Here is a 16,259-nt window from a genome sequence, read left to right as displayed (position 1 = left end):
GATATGTGGAGTTTCTGGAGAGCATTATGGCCAATGCCTGCTCTCACTTAGACAGTAGGATTGCCAGGTGTCCAGTTTTCGACCAGAACACCTGGTCGAAGCACTGCTGACCAGGCTGTTAAAAGTCTGGTTGGCAGCACAGCAGGGCTAAGGCTCCCTGCCTGCCATGGCTCCATGCGGCTCCTGGAAGCAGCAGCATGTCCCCTCTCCGACTCCTATGTGTAGGGGCAGCCAGGGGGCTCCACACGCTGCGGCTGTCCCAAGCACTGGCTCTGCAGCTGCCATTGGCCGGGAACTGCAGCCAATGGGAGCTGCAGGGGCGGCACTTGCAGTCGGGGCAGCATGCAGAGCTGCCTGGCCACACCTCCGCGTAGGAGCCGGAGGGGGGATGTGCTGCTGCTTTCCAGTGTCTCTTAAAGCATGAGTTGGTTTTGAGATGTAGTTTCAGATTTACTTGGCCATGCAGAACACTTGGGTGCAAGAGTGAATTTGCAAGTCTTGCTTCTAGGGCCAGTGGAGAGTATGAATCAAATTCAGCTCTAGTATAGACAAATCAGTTCCCACTGAAAACTCTAGAAGATGCACCCATTGTGCCAGGGCTGAATTGGACTCTGAGTCAGCTGCATGCAGAGCTTTTTGTAATGAAACCCATAACCTGGTGAGCTTTTGCCAGGTTACAGAATCCAGAAGGCCTGCCCAAGTCTAGCCTGAGTTGTAAGTACTCCCAGGCTAGTGGTGGATGGAAGTCCTGTGAGACTTGGTTGTTTGGCATAATTTAAATCCCAAAATAGGGCAAAATTTACTGTTTTCATCAATAGTTTCATTTAAAGTTTTGGGTTGAGGTCAAGGGGATCTGAAGACTCGGAAACCAAAACAAGGTTCAGATGAACCAGAGAAAGGCTTGAAGTAAAATCCCAGATCTAAATTTCAAACTCTGGATGTGACCCAGAGCCAGACCCATCCGAATCTACCTTTTGAGCCTTTTTTTTTTTTGAAGTGTTGCAGTTTTTGGATGCCTAACTTGATATACCTGCTGAGCATCTGTCTTCTGAAAATCAGGCTCCTTTCAGGTGTCTGAAGATGGGCACCCAAAAATCACTAGTCTTTGCAAATAGTGTATATTTTTTATAATGGACCGAACAAAAACCCAGTCCCAGACCCTGCTCCCTTGAAATTTGAGGTGTTAGAAATTTGGATGTAGTTTGCATCGATGCTCTTCTGTCTGTAGAATAATCCCTCCCATCCAGTCAGAGTGATGTTGATTTTGAAGGAACATAAGTGTCCTGCATTAACAATGCTATTACTGAAGCGCTGTGATATTTATTTTTAAACACACTATTGTTGCTGTACAAATAACTAAAGAAGCTACATATCATAAGGGCCGCAATGGGAAATCAAGGAATAAATATATATAAATAACCCCACAAAAATACATCGAAAAACAACAACTTATTAATGCAAATAATGACAAAGTTGAGGCATGTAAACCCTGCCTGCAGTAAAGCGTTGAGCATGCAGGCAGAGGGCAGCAGTGAAAGCTCTACACTAAAAACTTAAGTCGACCTATATTAAGTCGACTTACAGCCACTGTAGTAATTATTGCAGTGGTGCATGTCCACACTACCCTCCTTGGGTTGACGGTACATGCCCTCACCAGGAGCACTTCCACCGACCAAAGAGGGGCAGTGTAGGGAGCGGAGACCCCGGGCTCTCAGCTCCTTTGGCAGCTTCCTGCTCATGGGCTCCTGGTGGACTGTCCTCCACTCAGCTCCCCGTTCCCCCCCCCAGGAGTGTAGGGGGGGGGAGAATCCTCTGGGGCTTCTAGGCCCCAGGGAGTTGGGTCCAGCTGCCCCAGCTTCTCACCCCCCTCCACTCTGCCAGCTCCTCACTGGTAGCTGGGCAACCTTGTCAATGTCACAGCTCCCAGCTAGGAGTGGGGTCCATTCTTGCCCCAATTCCCAGCAAAGAGTGGGGTCCAGCTGCCCAGCTCTCCAGGGGAGCGGGGGACAGCTGGACTCTAGCTGCCCATCTTTCTTGTTGACAAGAGCACTAACAGCAGATGTAAGTAACATAGTATATACACAGACACTGTATCACCCTAACCGACATAAGCCCTATGCCTTTTGTGGAGGTGGCGTTATTATGTCATCTTATTATGACATAAGCTGCCTTATGTCAACCTAACTGTGTAGTGTAGACCAGGCCACAGACTCAATGCCTGCCAGAGTGTTGGGACACTGTAGGCCAGTCATCCCTGCTGAAGCCTTTTACCATCTCCAGCATGCACACGCTTTGCACCAGTCAATGGAGAAGGAGAGGTTGCCCTACCCTTTGAGGTGCAAGCTGGAAGGAAGGACAGACTGGAACTACCTTTATGCAAGGGTTTGAAGTTGTAGAAGTTTCTTGAAACCAATCCCCTCCCTCCCACTAAATCCCTTTAGCAGAGCCACATAGACCTAATCTCAGCTTTCATTGTTTAACTGAATCTGACCTGCTCTAAAAAGTGTCATTTTCTTTTATAAATTCATTCAGTAAACCTGATGTATTTTTCAATTTAGCATATTGTCACACTTTATCAGCCAAAGCTGTAAAAAGCACAGCGAGTTTATAACACTAATAGTTTAACACTAAATTTTCACAGTATGAATATTTAATAGTAATGAACTATAAAAATGGACCTAACTATTGAACTCTTCTAATGAAGCTCTTCAATATTAGGACATGTACGAAAATATTAGAGTTGATGTTCCACTTAAGGATGTGGCATTTGGGGAATAAATATACTAATGCTTTTGGCTGTCTAGTTTGAAAGTACTGTCTTCTTACATTTTGCCTGTGTGTTCCACTGCCCCCAATAAATTAATTTGTGTTTGCTACTTGTCTCATAATACCATTAGCACATCAAATGTTAAGGAAGTATCAAGAGACCAATTTGCTTAGAGATTAGTTAAAGCAAAAGAACAAACTATACATAAACATAAGCGGTCCTATCAAAACAAAAGCCATTGGGTGATAAGAGACACTCAATTCCTTTGGTTGTTAGGTTGTAATGAAATGCCTGTTTACCTTGCCTGCAATGTAGGGCTCCCTCAGTCTCTCCTGTTGAAGCTGTTCCACTGTGGATAAATAATTAAAAGTCATTGGAGCAGGGGGACTGGATGCTGGGTCTCCCACATCCTGGATGAGTGCTCTAGGTACCATGCTATAAACTCGTTCTCATGTTTGTGCACTCTCTCTCTGGCCCAAATGCCCCTAAGTATTTATCCACAATGCAACAGCTTCAACAGAGACTGCTGGGGCCCCCCCATGAGAATATCTCATCAGAATACCCCTGAAAGGTAGATCACTGTTCAACTCTCTTCTCCTCATCAGCTGTCGGGGGAAGTTGAACAAGGAGTCTCCCATATCCCAGGTGAGTACTCTAGCCATTGACTAAAAGTTACAAAAGAGGTAATCCTCCTCCTCTACTTCCCTCCCTTTCCTCCACTGTTTTGTCTGAATTCACCTGAGGGGCCAGATCCAGTAGGCAGCCTTGGAGCCTGCCTATCCAATCCCTTGAGTTCGGCGGCTGAACGCCCATCTTCCCCTGGTTTGTGAATCACTGTGGGCTTAGGCGGGGACAGGCAACCAGATGCCTAGAGCGATGCCTAGTGTGCATGCCCAGGGGCAGAAGCCCAGGTGCCTAAGGAACTATTTACTGCAGAAACATAGGTGCCAAGTAAGTTTCGGTACCTACAGAGTTCAGTGGGAGTTTTGTGAATCACAGTGGAGCCTAGAACTGGGACTTGGATGCCTAGACCCAGACTTAGGCACTGAAGTACTTTGTGAATTTAAGCCTTCCTGCCTGAAAGTAACATTATCCCCCATCTCATATGGGATTTAACTGAAACCACTGGTTAACGGCGACAGTGTGCCTTTCAGCACAGCTGCAAGCAGGGGGGACGGGCAGGGCATATAAGGTGCAATACCCCAGACTGAGCCTCTTTGGGCCTGCATCAACCCCTCAGAACTACAAGCCCTTCCCTGCGTCACACTTGCCTTGGCAGAGGATGGGATAGTAATTTTGCTTCAGGCCTATACCAACCATAAGTTCTGACACCCTGTTGGCCACCACATTGGAGTCCATCAGTGGGACACCAGCATGAGTAAGGCTAGCAAAATGGGCCCCACAATGAGTGAGCAGCAGATCCTGGGTTATAATCGGCTCCTGGGCCCACACTCAGACTGACTCTTTCCATTTCTGGATCAGTTTCCACTTCTTGCTTAGAAACACAAACAAGGTAGGGGGTTTTCTCCTTGCAGGGCTCTTCGCATCTCATTTGAACCCACAAAGACCCCCAGTTTCCCTTGCTTAAACTATCTCTATGCTCACCCTCAAACTCCCAAACTATTGCCACTATTCCTCCAGGCCAAGAGCACTGTACTCCCTTTTAAGCCTCTCACTGGGAACCTTAACAACTGGAAACCAAGTGTCTCACTGCCAAGTAATGTCCCAAGAGGAGCTCAACTTGCTGATAAATCTCACTGTTCTCCTCCCATTTCAGGCTGGATTGTGAAACACTGGCACCATGTTCAGGTCTCCCACATGATAGGGAGCACTATGACTAAGCCACTTGTTGGGCTCCAGAAAGTTTTTTCCAGTTAAACAGTGCCGTATGTTCTGTGACATTGGAAATAAGGCAGCTATCTAAATAGTGCTCAATAAAGCAGACTATTACTGTTAACCAAACAAAGCATTTAAAAATAAATTAGAACACTAATTGCACTAAGTACCATGGTGGAATGTCTTCAATTTCTCTCTGCTTTTATGTGTAGATATGAATTATAAAAATATTTTACATGCATTCCCAGCCAAAAAAACCAATGTTAAGATGCAGCTGAGGTTGAGAATCTATATCTATAATTTAAGGATGAAGAACATTACATGCATGTGGTAATTATCCCAAAACCAAGCATTATGAACCTAGGAAATTCAGAATTAAAATTAAACCTAAAAGAAACCCAAATATATTCAGGTATGAAAATGGACAGTTAAGGCACCCAGACAATCTTTACTTTGCCCTGTAGTGACACCATGCAATAACCATACAAATAGAATTAATTCTTATTAGTGTTTGCGAACCCACCTTAAAGTAAACTGAGTTTCTGTCATATTTTTCCTCATAGTGTCACTCCGTTTCTAGGGGATTTTCTGCTTTGTTTTGTTTTACAAAAACAAAATTGTTCAACAACTGTGCTGGATAAGACAGAATAAGATGCCTTTTGCTAAAATAACTGTTAAGTAAAAAGAGCTTTAACCAAAAGATTCCTTCTTTTGGTGTTAACACTAAATAATGAAGAGAAGCACTACAAAAATAAATGGTTTGCTTATAAATGGAGCTTTGTTAACCTGTTTATTTTAACATGCATTGATATAATAGAGATTTTAATTTATGTGGCAGAAGAGGATGTTTCTAGATCAAAAGCTGCTGAAAGGGGTTTTACCTTGTCCAAATTTTCTTGAGGACGACTATGGCTGCAAATATGTTGTGCATATCATGAGCCATTAAACTGTGATAGCTTCTTTAACACAGTGCATTACATTTCATGCACTGACCTTCTGGGAAAAAATGGTGGCAATTTACATTCAGGATACCATGGTGTGATAACACATTCAGTGAGGTTTGTAATTTCTAGAAAAGAGGAAGGAGAACATCATATAGTCAACAGAATGAAACTGCATTTCTAAAACTCACATTATCTGTGCTGGGACTCAGGCTTTGTCTACACTACCAAGTTTTGTCAACTACACTTATATCGACATCCAAAAGTTGACTTAATAAAATCAGAAAAGCTTGTTCACACTAGCCCCCTCTGGCGACAGATGACATCCACACTGGGGGCCCCGTCATCGACAATGTGAGCAATGCACTGTGGGTACATATCCCACAGTGCAGGGCGACACCATCTGTCGCTAGGGGTTGTGGGAAGGCGGAGCGGGTCGTGACACATCTTGGGATCTGACTAAATGTCCCGTGTTGCATTGCTTTGTGTCCCAGAACTCCATGGGCTTCCAGCTTTCTTTCATGGCATTTTTACAACGGCCATTTTCTGCTGTGCACCCTGGCATCTTTGTGAGATGGGATGGATCCCGCACTGCTCTCCTATGCTCTGTTAAGTGTCATGAGGACATTGTGCATGGCAGTGCAGTTAATTGTGAAATTACTGACAGAAGAAGACTCACAGGCACCTGACATTCTGCATGATATAGATAGCAGCAACTTTACATTGCTTTTGGCATTCACAGAGCAGCTGCATAGGATAGACCGTCGCTTTTGTGTTAGAGAAACCAGCACTGAATGGCGGGATCTCATCATCGTGTAGGTGTGGAATGAAGAGCAGTGGCTACAGAACTTTTGGATGCGTAAAGCCACCTTCCTGGAACTGTGTACTGAGCTGGCCCCAGACCTGCGGTGCAAGGACACCAGAATGAGAGCTGCCCTCTCGATAGAGAAGCATGTGGCAATCGCTGGGTGGAAGCTAGCAATTCCAGACTGCTACCAGCTGGTCGCGAATCAGTTTGGAGTGGGGAAGTCGACCATTAGGACTGCGTTAATGTAAACATGCATGGCAATAAATTGCATCCTGCTACAAAGGACTGTGACTATGGGAAATGTCTGTGAAATAGTGGGCGGCTTTTTTTTCTGTGTCTACTTACGTGGGATTATTACTTGAAAAAACATCCCAGAGGCATTTTCCACCCCATCTCAGAACATTCTACCTAGCAGCTCCTGCCAATAAAGTGCTGCTCACATTGGCATTTGTCACCGGCAAAACTTTTGTCTTCCGGGGATGGGGCAGGGCGAGAGTTAACACCTCTGAAAGACAAAAGTTTTGTCAATTCAATTGCCAGTGTAGACCTAGCCTTAGAGGCACGGCTGTAATGACACAAAAGCGGTGTAGTGTAGACATAGCCTAAAGCATGCAGTGTAGCCGCTCTTTGTCTCCTGCCAACAAAAAACTTCCACCCCCAACCAGCGGGGTTAGCTTTGTCAGCAGGAGAGTGCCATTGTCGTTCAATTGCCAGTGTAGACATAACCTGAGATAACTGCATTATCTCTGCACTTCACTGGGGGTTGATGGAGTCATAGATTTTTAAGAGCAGAAGAAACAATTAGGTCATCTAGTCTGACATTCTGCAATACATAGGCCATTGAATTTCACCCAGTTACCCCTGTATGTAGCCCAGTAACTTGTGTTTGACTAAAGCACGTCTTCTAGAAAGGCAGACAGTCTTGATCTGAAGACATCAAGAGATGGAGAATCCACCAACTCCCTTGGTAGTTTGTACCAATGTTTATTCACCTTCTCTGTTAAAAATTTGTGCCTAATGTCTAACTTGAATGTGTCCATCTTTAACTTCCAGTCACAGGTTCTTGTTATGCCTTTCTCTGCTAGATTAAAGAGCCTTTTATTACTTGCTATTGTGTCCCCATGAAAGTACTTCTACATCATGATCAAGTCCAATCTTTTTTTGATAACATAAACAGTTTGAACTTTTTAAGTCTCGCTATACAGCAGGGTTTTTTTCCAGCCCTCCAATAATTTTGGATGATTGAAGTTAATTTCAAATAACAGCAACTCAAGACAACAAACCTTGAACCTCATTAGCAAAACTGAAGCTGCATTCAGCCCTCTAGTTATTTTAAAATAAACCAGTTATGAAGGAGAAATACTGGAAATTAATTCCAACCATAACTGCATGAACATCATGAGAAAGATTCTTTATTAAATTTAAGACTGTAAAATTGATTTGTTTCACTCTGGTCAACGCAACCTTCATAATGCCTCAGAACACATGGTGGAGAGGAAATGAAGAGAATTCTGTTGCTGAATATGTGAAAAACAGGCCTTATTTACACAGAGGTCATATTGAAGTCATAGAGATGAGAATCAGTCTAGCTGCATGATTTTACCTGTTTTAGGGACCAGTGTGGAAAGGGCATGAATAACCTGCTAGCAGAAAATGTGCCACAAGCTTTGCACCCTTGTATATCTATAGCATAATTTCTGAATATAACTGCAATACCCTAACTGTGTTATGTGTTCATGCAAACCACTTTTGAAAAGAGATTGAAAGAAGGCTACGAGCCCTGATTTGGATAAGGCCTACGTGCTTGGTCTTATCAGTCTAAAGCATATGGGAAACATAATTCACCAGCCCTATTATGGAAAGTGCCATTCCATTAGTGCACAGAAACATGCATATATGCATAACATCAGATACAAAATTAAGATTCTATAACAGCACACGTTGCTTGTCATTGGCGTCCTCATTAGCCGACATCTGTGTTTACAACTGGCTTAGGCATCTAGAACTATCAGTAAAGAGCAAGTGGAAGAGAGCTTCACTACTATTAACATTTTGCTTTGGTTGCAGATGATCTCCTGAAAGACACCCCTTTCCCACTAAATGCCACTGGAGTCATGGATCCATTTCCCTTCCAAATCTGGCTAAATGATCATCATGGAGAAATAAATCAGAAGAAATCCTTGACCGTGTTTGGAGACAATTTTGAGACAGAGGTAGAAGCTTTTATTTTTTTCAAGAGACATGGGAAAATGTTCAAAGGCTCAAATGGCAGTCAGGTACCCAACTCCCATTGGCCATCACTGGGAATTAGGCAACCATTTCCATGTCTGTTTTGATAACCGCTCCCACATTTTTCTTACATAAAATTAATAAGTTGAAAAATGCTATTAAAATTGTTCATTATACCCCCTTCATTTCAGATAACGTTCTTGGCACCAAGGCCAACTTTGATTTGTTAATCATGTGATTTCTCTCTTTAATCATAAAATAGGGGAGGATAGGGGACTGGTTGATCCAGGGGATCAGCAGTGGAAGAGCCTTTCATGTCTAGATCACCAGTTCAAAATCAGTCCCACATAAAAGTAAAGTTGTTAGCATCTGGTGGCTATTCAACATACACGGTCCTTTACAAAGCATGTAGAAAGTAACATGTCTTCCCTGGAGAACTTAGAATCACACTCAGAGATATGAGACAGTTCCAGTGACAGACGGCATGGAAATGCTGTCAGAGAGATCAATGCAGACAGCAGGAATAATAAGGCTTTGAAGGAGGAAAAGGAGGACACACAGAGCCTGATTTCCAGCCCTTTGAAGTCAATGGGAAAAATCCTATTGATTTCAACAGGCTTTGGATCATGCCCCATGGTGCAGGGAGAGAGGGTGTTTGTTCCAAGAGTAGGAGGTGGCAAGAATAAAGAAGCAAAGCTGAGAGAGGGAGGAGGCAAAAGAAACAGATAAGTGAGAATATGGAGGAGCATAAGGAGTGGCAGGTGTGATCAGTTCTCCTTTTATCAGTAGGTATCTTTAAGAGATTAGCAAATGTAATGTGAATTCCAACAGTGTAGGTAAAATAATCTCGCATTCTAAAAACACTTCCCCTAAAAATAAAATGTTTTACATACTGTAGGAAGAGTCACATATACTTCAGTCTCTGGATAAAATCCACGACTTTTTCCCCATTTTATGATTTAGGCTGTAGTTTATGGACAAGGAGTAAGTGAAGGAAGCAAAACGAATGCCGATATCTGGATATGGCAGCTGGTAAGTGACATGCTTACGGACTAAGTCTGGGTTTGTATTTAGATCTGGAACAGATCACTCTGTGAGAAAACTTCCTAGCCATAGGCAAGAAAAAGAAATTTTGTATTCCTTCTCTAAGAAGACTCCCTAGCCCAGGAACCACCTGTGAGTCCATTTCAAACCATCAGTCATTCATCAGTGCTTGAAAAGTAACCCTTCTTCCTCCTCTCCCACGGAATGATCAGGGGTCACTACCATCCCTCACCACATCCTGGATGGGGTTAGATTCCTGCCAGCGTCCCTCCCCCAGATCCACGGAGGACATACCATGGACTGCAGGAATCTTTCCTCTGCTGTCCCTCCCCTGGCCCTACAGAGCACCTGACCTAGTTATACACACAGTCTGCTGACCTTCCCATGGAGGAATCAGGTAGGACTCTGAAGTAGATTTGCATGGTTGTGTAACAATTTGTCTACTTGAAAGTGAAATAGTAGAGGCACCTATTCTATGGCTCAGCAGCCCTTAAGAGCAGGGATCCTGGGACAGAAACTAACCTAAAGGATCACAAAAACAAAGCAGAGAAGATTTGCAGCCCAGCAGAAAAGAGAACAGAAGAAAAAGTTCCCATTTACACAGCAGGCTGCCAGACAGTCCCACTAGTTCCTATTCTGTTTAAATTCGCAGAGACTGACCATCAAATGCTAGTTTCAAACAAAAAAAAAAACCTCAAAGGGAACTTGTTTGTACTGCTGCTAAATGATACAGCAGGCAAGACCCTGTTAATGCTGGCAAGAATCTAACGTCTCAAAGTACTGCTGTCTGACAGGATAGTGATGAGTCCATTTCAGTTTCAATGGGGTCCTATCAGTAATTTTTGTCAGCTCTCCATTGACTTGTGAACTGCTTTTCAAATCTCAAAAGGGATTTGAGGAATCTAAAAAAGAAACTTGAAAAATACTCCAGGAGTCTAGCCCTGTGATTTTCAGGGAGGCATATTGATCAGTGGGCTGTTAGGTTAGCTGCAATGAATCAGCCATGGGGAACCTGAGGGACTATGAAGTGTGAAGCCTTGTTTTTATTGCTGCTAACTGTCAGGCAGGGAAGATCTGCTAAAGTTTTAACAAAGGCCACGTAGAACAGAGCCGTTTTCAAGCTTTATTTCTGTGGAAATGTTAGATTTTCCTGGTAGGCTTTACTTCTTACTAGTGGTTCCTTTTTCTTTCTGCCAGGGACAGCACACAAAGAATTAAAAGCCAACTACTTGTTCTTGTCTTTCAGGAAGGCACATCTGTTGTTACTATGGATGGTAAAACACTGAGTCTAGCTGCTGGTGACAGCCTGCTCATCCCTGCCCTGTCTAGGTGAGTGCAGAACAATGGTTCTATGCATGGTTTTGGCAACAAAAGTCCCAATTCCGTACTGGGATACACAGGAGACCAGTGAGCATGCCTATTTGAGCAAGGCAGCTGCACAAAACTTCTAGCAAATAGACTCATTCACTACATACTAGGGTATGTGTCAACTGGCACATCAGAATATAGCCCCAATGAATACGGTATCTGCATGGCAATATTACTCAAACAAAGGGGCATTGAGGAGGAAATGTGGTGGTGCTGACAGATCAGTCTAGAACCTCTCTTGAAGAGTCAGGGAGAGAAAATAGCTCTCACTAAAAGCATTGGAAAAACCAGGATACAGAAAAGACCATGTGTACAGGTAAAGTGGTGGGGAGCCAGAGCCCATATCCTTCAGAAGGTGACTTCCTGAGCATGATACCTGATCTAACTGGTGTATATGAACACCAACTATCTAGATGCCAGTTCAGGAACACAGCTTTCTCCCATGTGCATTATCCTCGTGAGGAAATGGGATCATGGCATGGCCATCCCTAAGTAGGCTGCTGACAGACAAGATGTTTGCAAAGGAGAGTTGGTGAGAAGTTTTCCAGTGGAGAATGGAAAATATTTTAGTTGGAAGAATGTCATTTTCCAGCCAACTCTTGTGAAAAGTGACACAGGCACCCCAGCAGAGAAAGCACCCATCCTCAAAAAATAAAGGATAATGCATGCACATTGGTAGGTACAGCTGGGTACAGGAAGATGATAGTGATGACGTTTTTTCTTTCCTATGGAGGAACACTAGCTCAAGAAAAATCTTTCTGATATTGGATCTACTATATTAACATCCTATAACACTAAAAACCTTGTCTGAAGACTTGAAACCATCTAACTGTGCACAGTACTATAAAGTCAGGCCACTTATCTAGTGAGCTTAGTCATCTTTTTAATACATTTTAAATAGGATTTAATACAGAATCATTGTGATAGATAACAGCAGAGTATACACACACAAAAATCATGTTCAATGTCGACAGTTAAGACAAAAATCTATAATTCTATTAACACACTGGCCACTTCCACCCAAAACACTATAAGAAGTTACATCTAAGTATTTCACTAAATACTCTGCCAGAGGGCCCCATGTCCCCTTTACCTTGTTTTATAACAAGTGCTACACCGAATATTGTTACCCTTTGGCATATGCCGTCTATTTGATTAAATATTTTCCCAGTAGTGTATGATCTTGTTCTATTGTCTTTATATTGTAACTTACAAAATATTTTAGTGCCATGCAGATTTTTTTAATAGTAACTATAAGTACTTAGATTTATAAAAATGTGAGGTATAAAAGTGTTAATAGATCCTCTATTTCATCTCTTTACAAACTCAGGATTGTTCTAGATTTGAAATCATTTTGATTTGACCCTATAACATGCTGTTTTCCATGACTGTTGTTGGCCTCATTTTATTTGTCTATTATAGCAGAGCAAAATCTAAAGTGACAGCTTTTAATTTTGTCCTGACAATACAGTGCTGTCTCCAAATTATTCTCTATAAACATGTGATTCTTACACTCACTCACTCACTCCTCCCTCTACTGTACCCTCCTACGGTTTTTGAACCCACCTGTCTTAAATTAGCCCCTAATCCTGCAATCTGATCAATGAGAGTGGGTCCATTTAGAATCCAATTGAAGTGAGTGGGATTAAGCCTGGTCGAAAAGGTCCACCCAGGCAGATCATATCGGATTGGGACCTTTAAATGTAATCTCTCTGGGGCAGGGGTTCTCCTACTATACATATGGACTGCATTTAGCACAACGGGGCCATGATCCTGACTGTGACCTCTGGTCAATACTGTAATAGACATTAAATAAGTAAGTATATGAGTAAGAGAGATGGCCCTAAACCACAATACCAACTGCAAACATTCCTGAACTTTTAGGTGTTTGAAATCCTGGTTCAGATGTTTGAAATCCTGGTTCAGATCTGGACTTTTTGAACTAAATTCAGTACTCAGTGGAGTTACTCTGCTGCTACCCCCATGTAACAAAGCAGAATGTAGTCCTTTCTCTACTTGAATATTTCATCTTGTTTAATTTGTGTCTGGCTTCCTAAACTCACTTCTGACCTCTCTTATATCAGTGTCTGTGAAGAGAAACTCCATTGAAGTTGATGGTATTATACCAGCATGAGACCAGTATAAGTGTGATCAGAACTAGACCCCATTATTTTCCCCTACATTACAAATACATTAATATTTACATTATATAATCTCTCTCTCTTCGTATTTTTGAAGGTACCACTGGAAGAGAGAGGAAGGATGCATTGCTCTTTACATTGCTCAAGACCCAATACACAAAAGACCCTATGCCTAATTTCTGGGAATGTAAACTAAACATTGGTGATCAAAAACTTTATCCCACATAGATCATTTTAAAGATGGTGCTGACAGGGCTACAGTAAACAACTGTAAACTGAATTACATGTCTAATAAAAAGGTTACAATTAAATTTTGGTTTCAAGCAATAGATCCAATTAAACGTAAAGCTTGCATACGATATACTGCACGATAAACTGACAACTATGAGCTATTTGGTTAAAACGCAGAACACTCATTATTCCAAAAGAAATGTGAAACTGATTTAAGTAATGCAGCCAAATATACAGATTTATATACTTGATCATGAAAGCTGAAGCTAGACAAATTCATCCTGGATATAAGGTGTACATTGTTAACAGTGAGAGTAATGAACCACTGGAACATGTACCCAGGGTTGTGATGGATTCTTCATCACTGGCAATTTTTAAATTAAGACTGGACGTTTTTCTAAAAGATTCGTGCTAGGAATTATCTGGGGGAAGTTCTATGGCCTGTGTTATACAGGAGCTCAGACTAGATCACAGTGGTCCCTTCTGGCCTTGGAACCTATGAATCTGTGAATCCCAATTACAGCAAATTAAAGACCTTTCCAAATAGGAGTCTCTTCTAGTAATTGAAGGACTTCAGTGGGACGACTCATGTGAGTAATGGTTCCCCACTGGGACCCATAGGTGTGGCCCAATGTGACTACATTAAAGGATTTAGAGCGAGACCATACCTTTAAGTTACATTCATTTTGTGAGCTCAGGGGTGCACGTGTGAGATATGCAGCTGTCACATACACAGTCCTGTACAGACAACTGCAGTGGGGTGGAAATGGGGCCATCACCCAGTCCCTACTTGCCATTTTGCAGCATAAGAAGGGGCTGGTCCTTGTACTCCCCTAACACCCCTTCAGAGACTACAGTTGTAGCTGACCCTCAGTGTTTATGTTTTCAAATAAATTAAAAGAGATCAAAAAGATAACAGTACAGCTTGACCTGAGCCTATGAAAATCTGGTAGGGAACATATCATGCATATCACGTAATACTTCATACAACATACAGTATTGTATGTATATCAACTGATATTGTGGCAATATGACTCTAAAGCACACAGATAGGTCTGGTTGTAGTTCTCCAAATGCCAAAACCTCATTTTAAGGTGACCAGCTATTCCTTCGAAAACCTGAAAGGGATACCCCCTGCTAGTCCCCACTTGATTTTTACTTTGGAAATATCTGGCATGACAAGTGGTTTTCACTGGTTTCCTCTGGGGTCTCAAAGATTTTACATGGGCCTGCATATTGGATCCTTTTACTACTGAAACATTGAAAAACAAGTTAGTTAGAAAGGTGGTGTTACAAAATCTTAACATTTGTATGTTTGTGAAAGTCTAAAATTACTGTAGCTTGAATATTTCCAATTATACTAATAATGTAAATTAAAAACAGACTGTTCCTGCCTATAGATTTTCAGTATTTCTGCCTACCACCTACAGGGCTTATTAAACTGAGCTGTCATATCTCTTTTATGCTATTATTCATTCCTTTGGGGAGAAGATGTCAGATGGAATGACTTTAATCCTTAACTCTTATGGAATGCTCACTCTGGAAGCTTTTCCATTGGAGAGTACAACAGAACTTAATTCCCACTCACAACTGTGAGACCCATTGTGAATAACTGAATTTGGCTAATTAGGGTCCAGTCCTGCTGTGCTTGCACATGTGAGTAACTTTAACCATATGAATAATTCCCATTAAATTCACAGGAACTACTCATGTGACTAAAGTTATTCACATGGTTAAGCGGCACTATCTCCTCAGTGAGTAAGGGACACTCCTGCTCCTACTGAGGTCAATGGGAGTTTTGGCACCATCTTCAAGCAGGACTAGGATTAGGGTCTGACCCATAAGGTGTTGAGTATTGAAGTCAGCAGGGGCAGAGGGTGCTCATCACCTGGCAGGATCAGGGCTTGAGTGGTCAAACAACAAGAAAAAGAAAGATAATCAATAATGTATGCTTGAGCCTGCTCAAGCCTGGGAGAAAGATTAAACCCTGTATGTACCTTCTTAGATATTGTAATGTTTTAAATTGTTTTCATTATAGTATTTAGAAATAACTTCCTTATATACTTTTGTCTTCTTTTATAACAACAATGGAGCCAGATCCTCCACTGATGCAAATTAGCATAACTTCATTGAAGTCTGTGGAGTTATGCCATTTATACCATTTGTCCAATTAAGTCGTAATTATATAAGTGCTCATGGCATCACTGTGGTACTAAACATGTTAAAATGTGGGGACAATTAGAAAGAGTGCTGATTGGCAAGATTCTGCTGAACGTCGGCATCTGATCATAACAAACAGCCTGGTCCCACTAAGCAACCACTGCGATAAAAAGGAGTAATCCCCAGCACAATAAGGAAGTCACAAGTACTCACCAATGTTTTCCAGTCTATTGGAACAGGCATAGCGAGAAAATTTTCAGTGGGAGAAGCATATGTTTGGCCCAGTGAAATTAAAGTGCAGTACAGTTTTAACCAATAAAAAGAAATCATTCTCTATGCAACATGTAGAATTCACTGATAAATAGTGGAGCCTGATTTTAAAAAACACTGGATAATTTTATCATTAAGAACATTTTTACTTGAGCTATGACTGGTTTAAGAGTAACCAAACCTCATGTTTCAGTGCATAAACTGATCGCTTGTAAAGGATCAGGAAGGAATTCCTCCTCCTTGAACAACAATACAAGCAAGGGTGAATTTTACTGCTTCCTCTGAAGCAGGGGTAGTCAATAGGCGGACCTTGGGCCAAATCTGGACTGCCAGATGCCTTTGAATGGGCCCCAAAACCTTTTTATTTACTACTTATTATCATCATTTTTTTAATTTTCTTCTCTGGAGTCTGGACCTTGACTATACCTTGACCAAGAAATTTGGACCTTGACAAAAAATAATTG

General features: G+C 42.0%; 1 protein-coding gene across 2 annotated transcripts in view; it reads left to right on the top strand.

Moving 5' to 3' along the window:
• Nucleotides 1-13,445, top strand: part of HAAO (3-hydroxyanthranilate 3,4-dioxygenase) — a 51,005-nt gene extending 37,560 nt beyond the window's left edge. For both annotated transcript variants that reach the window (XM_048843020.2, XM_048843019.2), the window contains 4 exons: nt 8,420-8,565; nt 9,545-9,613; nt 10,872-10,954; nt 13,232-13,445. In XM_048843020.2, coding sequence (XP_048698977.1) covers nt 8,420-8,565; nt 9,545-9,613; nt 10,872-10,954; nt 13,232-13,310 — 377 coding nt within the window. In that variant the 3' untranslated portion in view covers nt 13,311-13,445. The remainder of the gene's footprint in view (nt 1-8,419; nt 8,566-9,544; nt 9,614-10,871; nt 10,955-13,231) is intronic.
• Nucleotides 13,446-16,259: the final 2,814 nt, after the last annotated feature.

Source organism: Caretta caretta, chromosome 3, assembly GCF_965140235.1.
Source record: "Caretta caretta isolate rCarCar2 chromosome 3, rCarCar1.hap1, whole genome shotgun sequence".
Classification (NCBI taxonomy): Eukaryota; Metazoa; Chordata; order Testudines; family Cheloniidae; genus Caretta; species Caretta caretta.
Note: the sequence above shows the minus strand (reverse complement) of the source record. Positions and strands in the feature narration are given on the sequence as shown.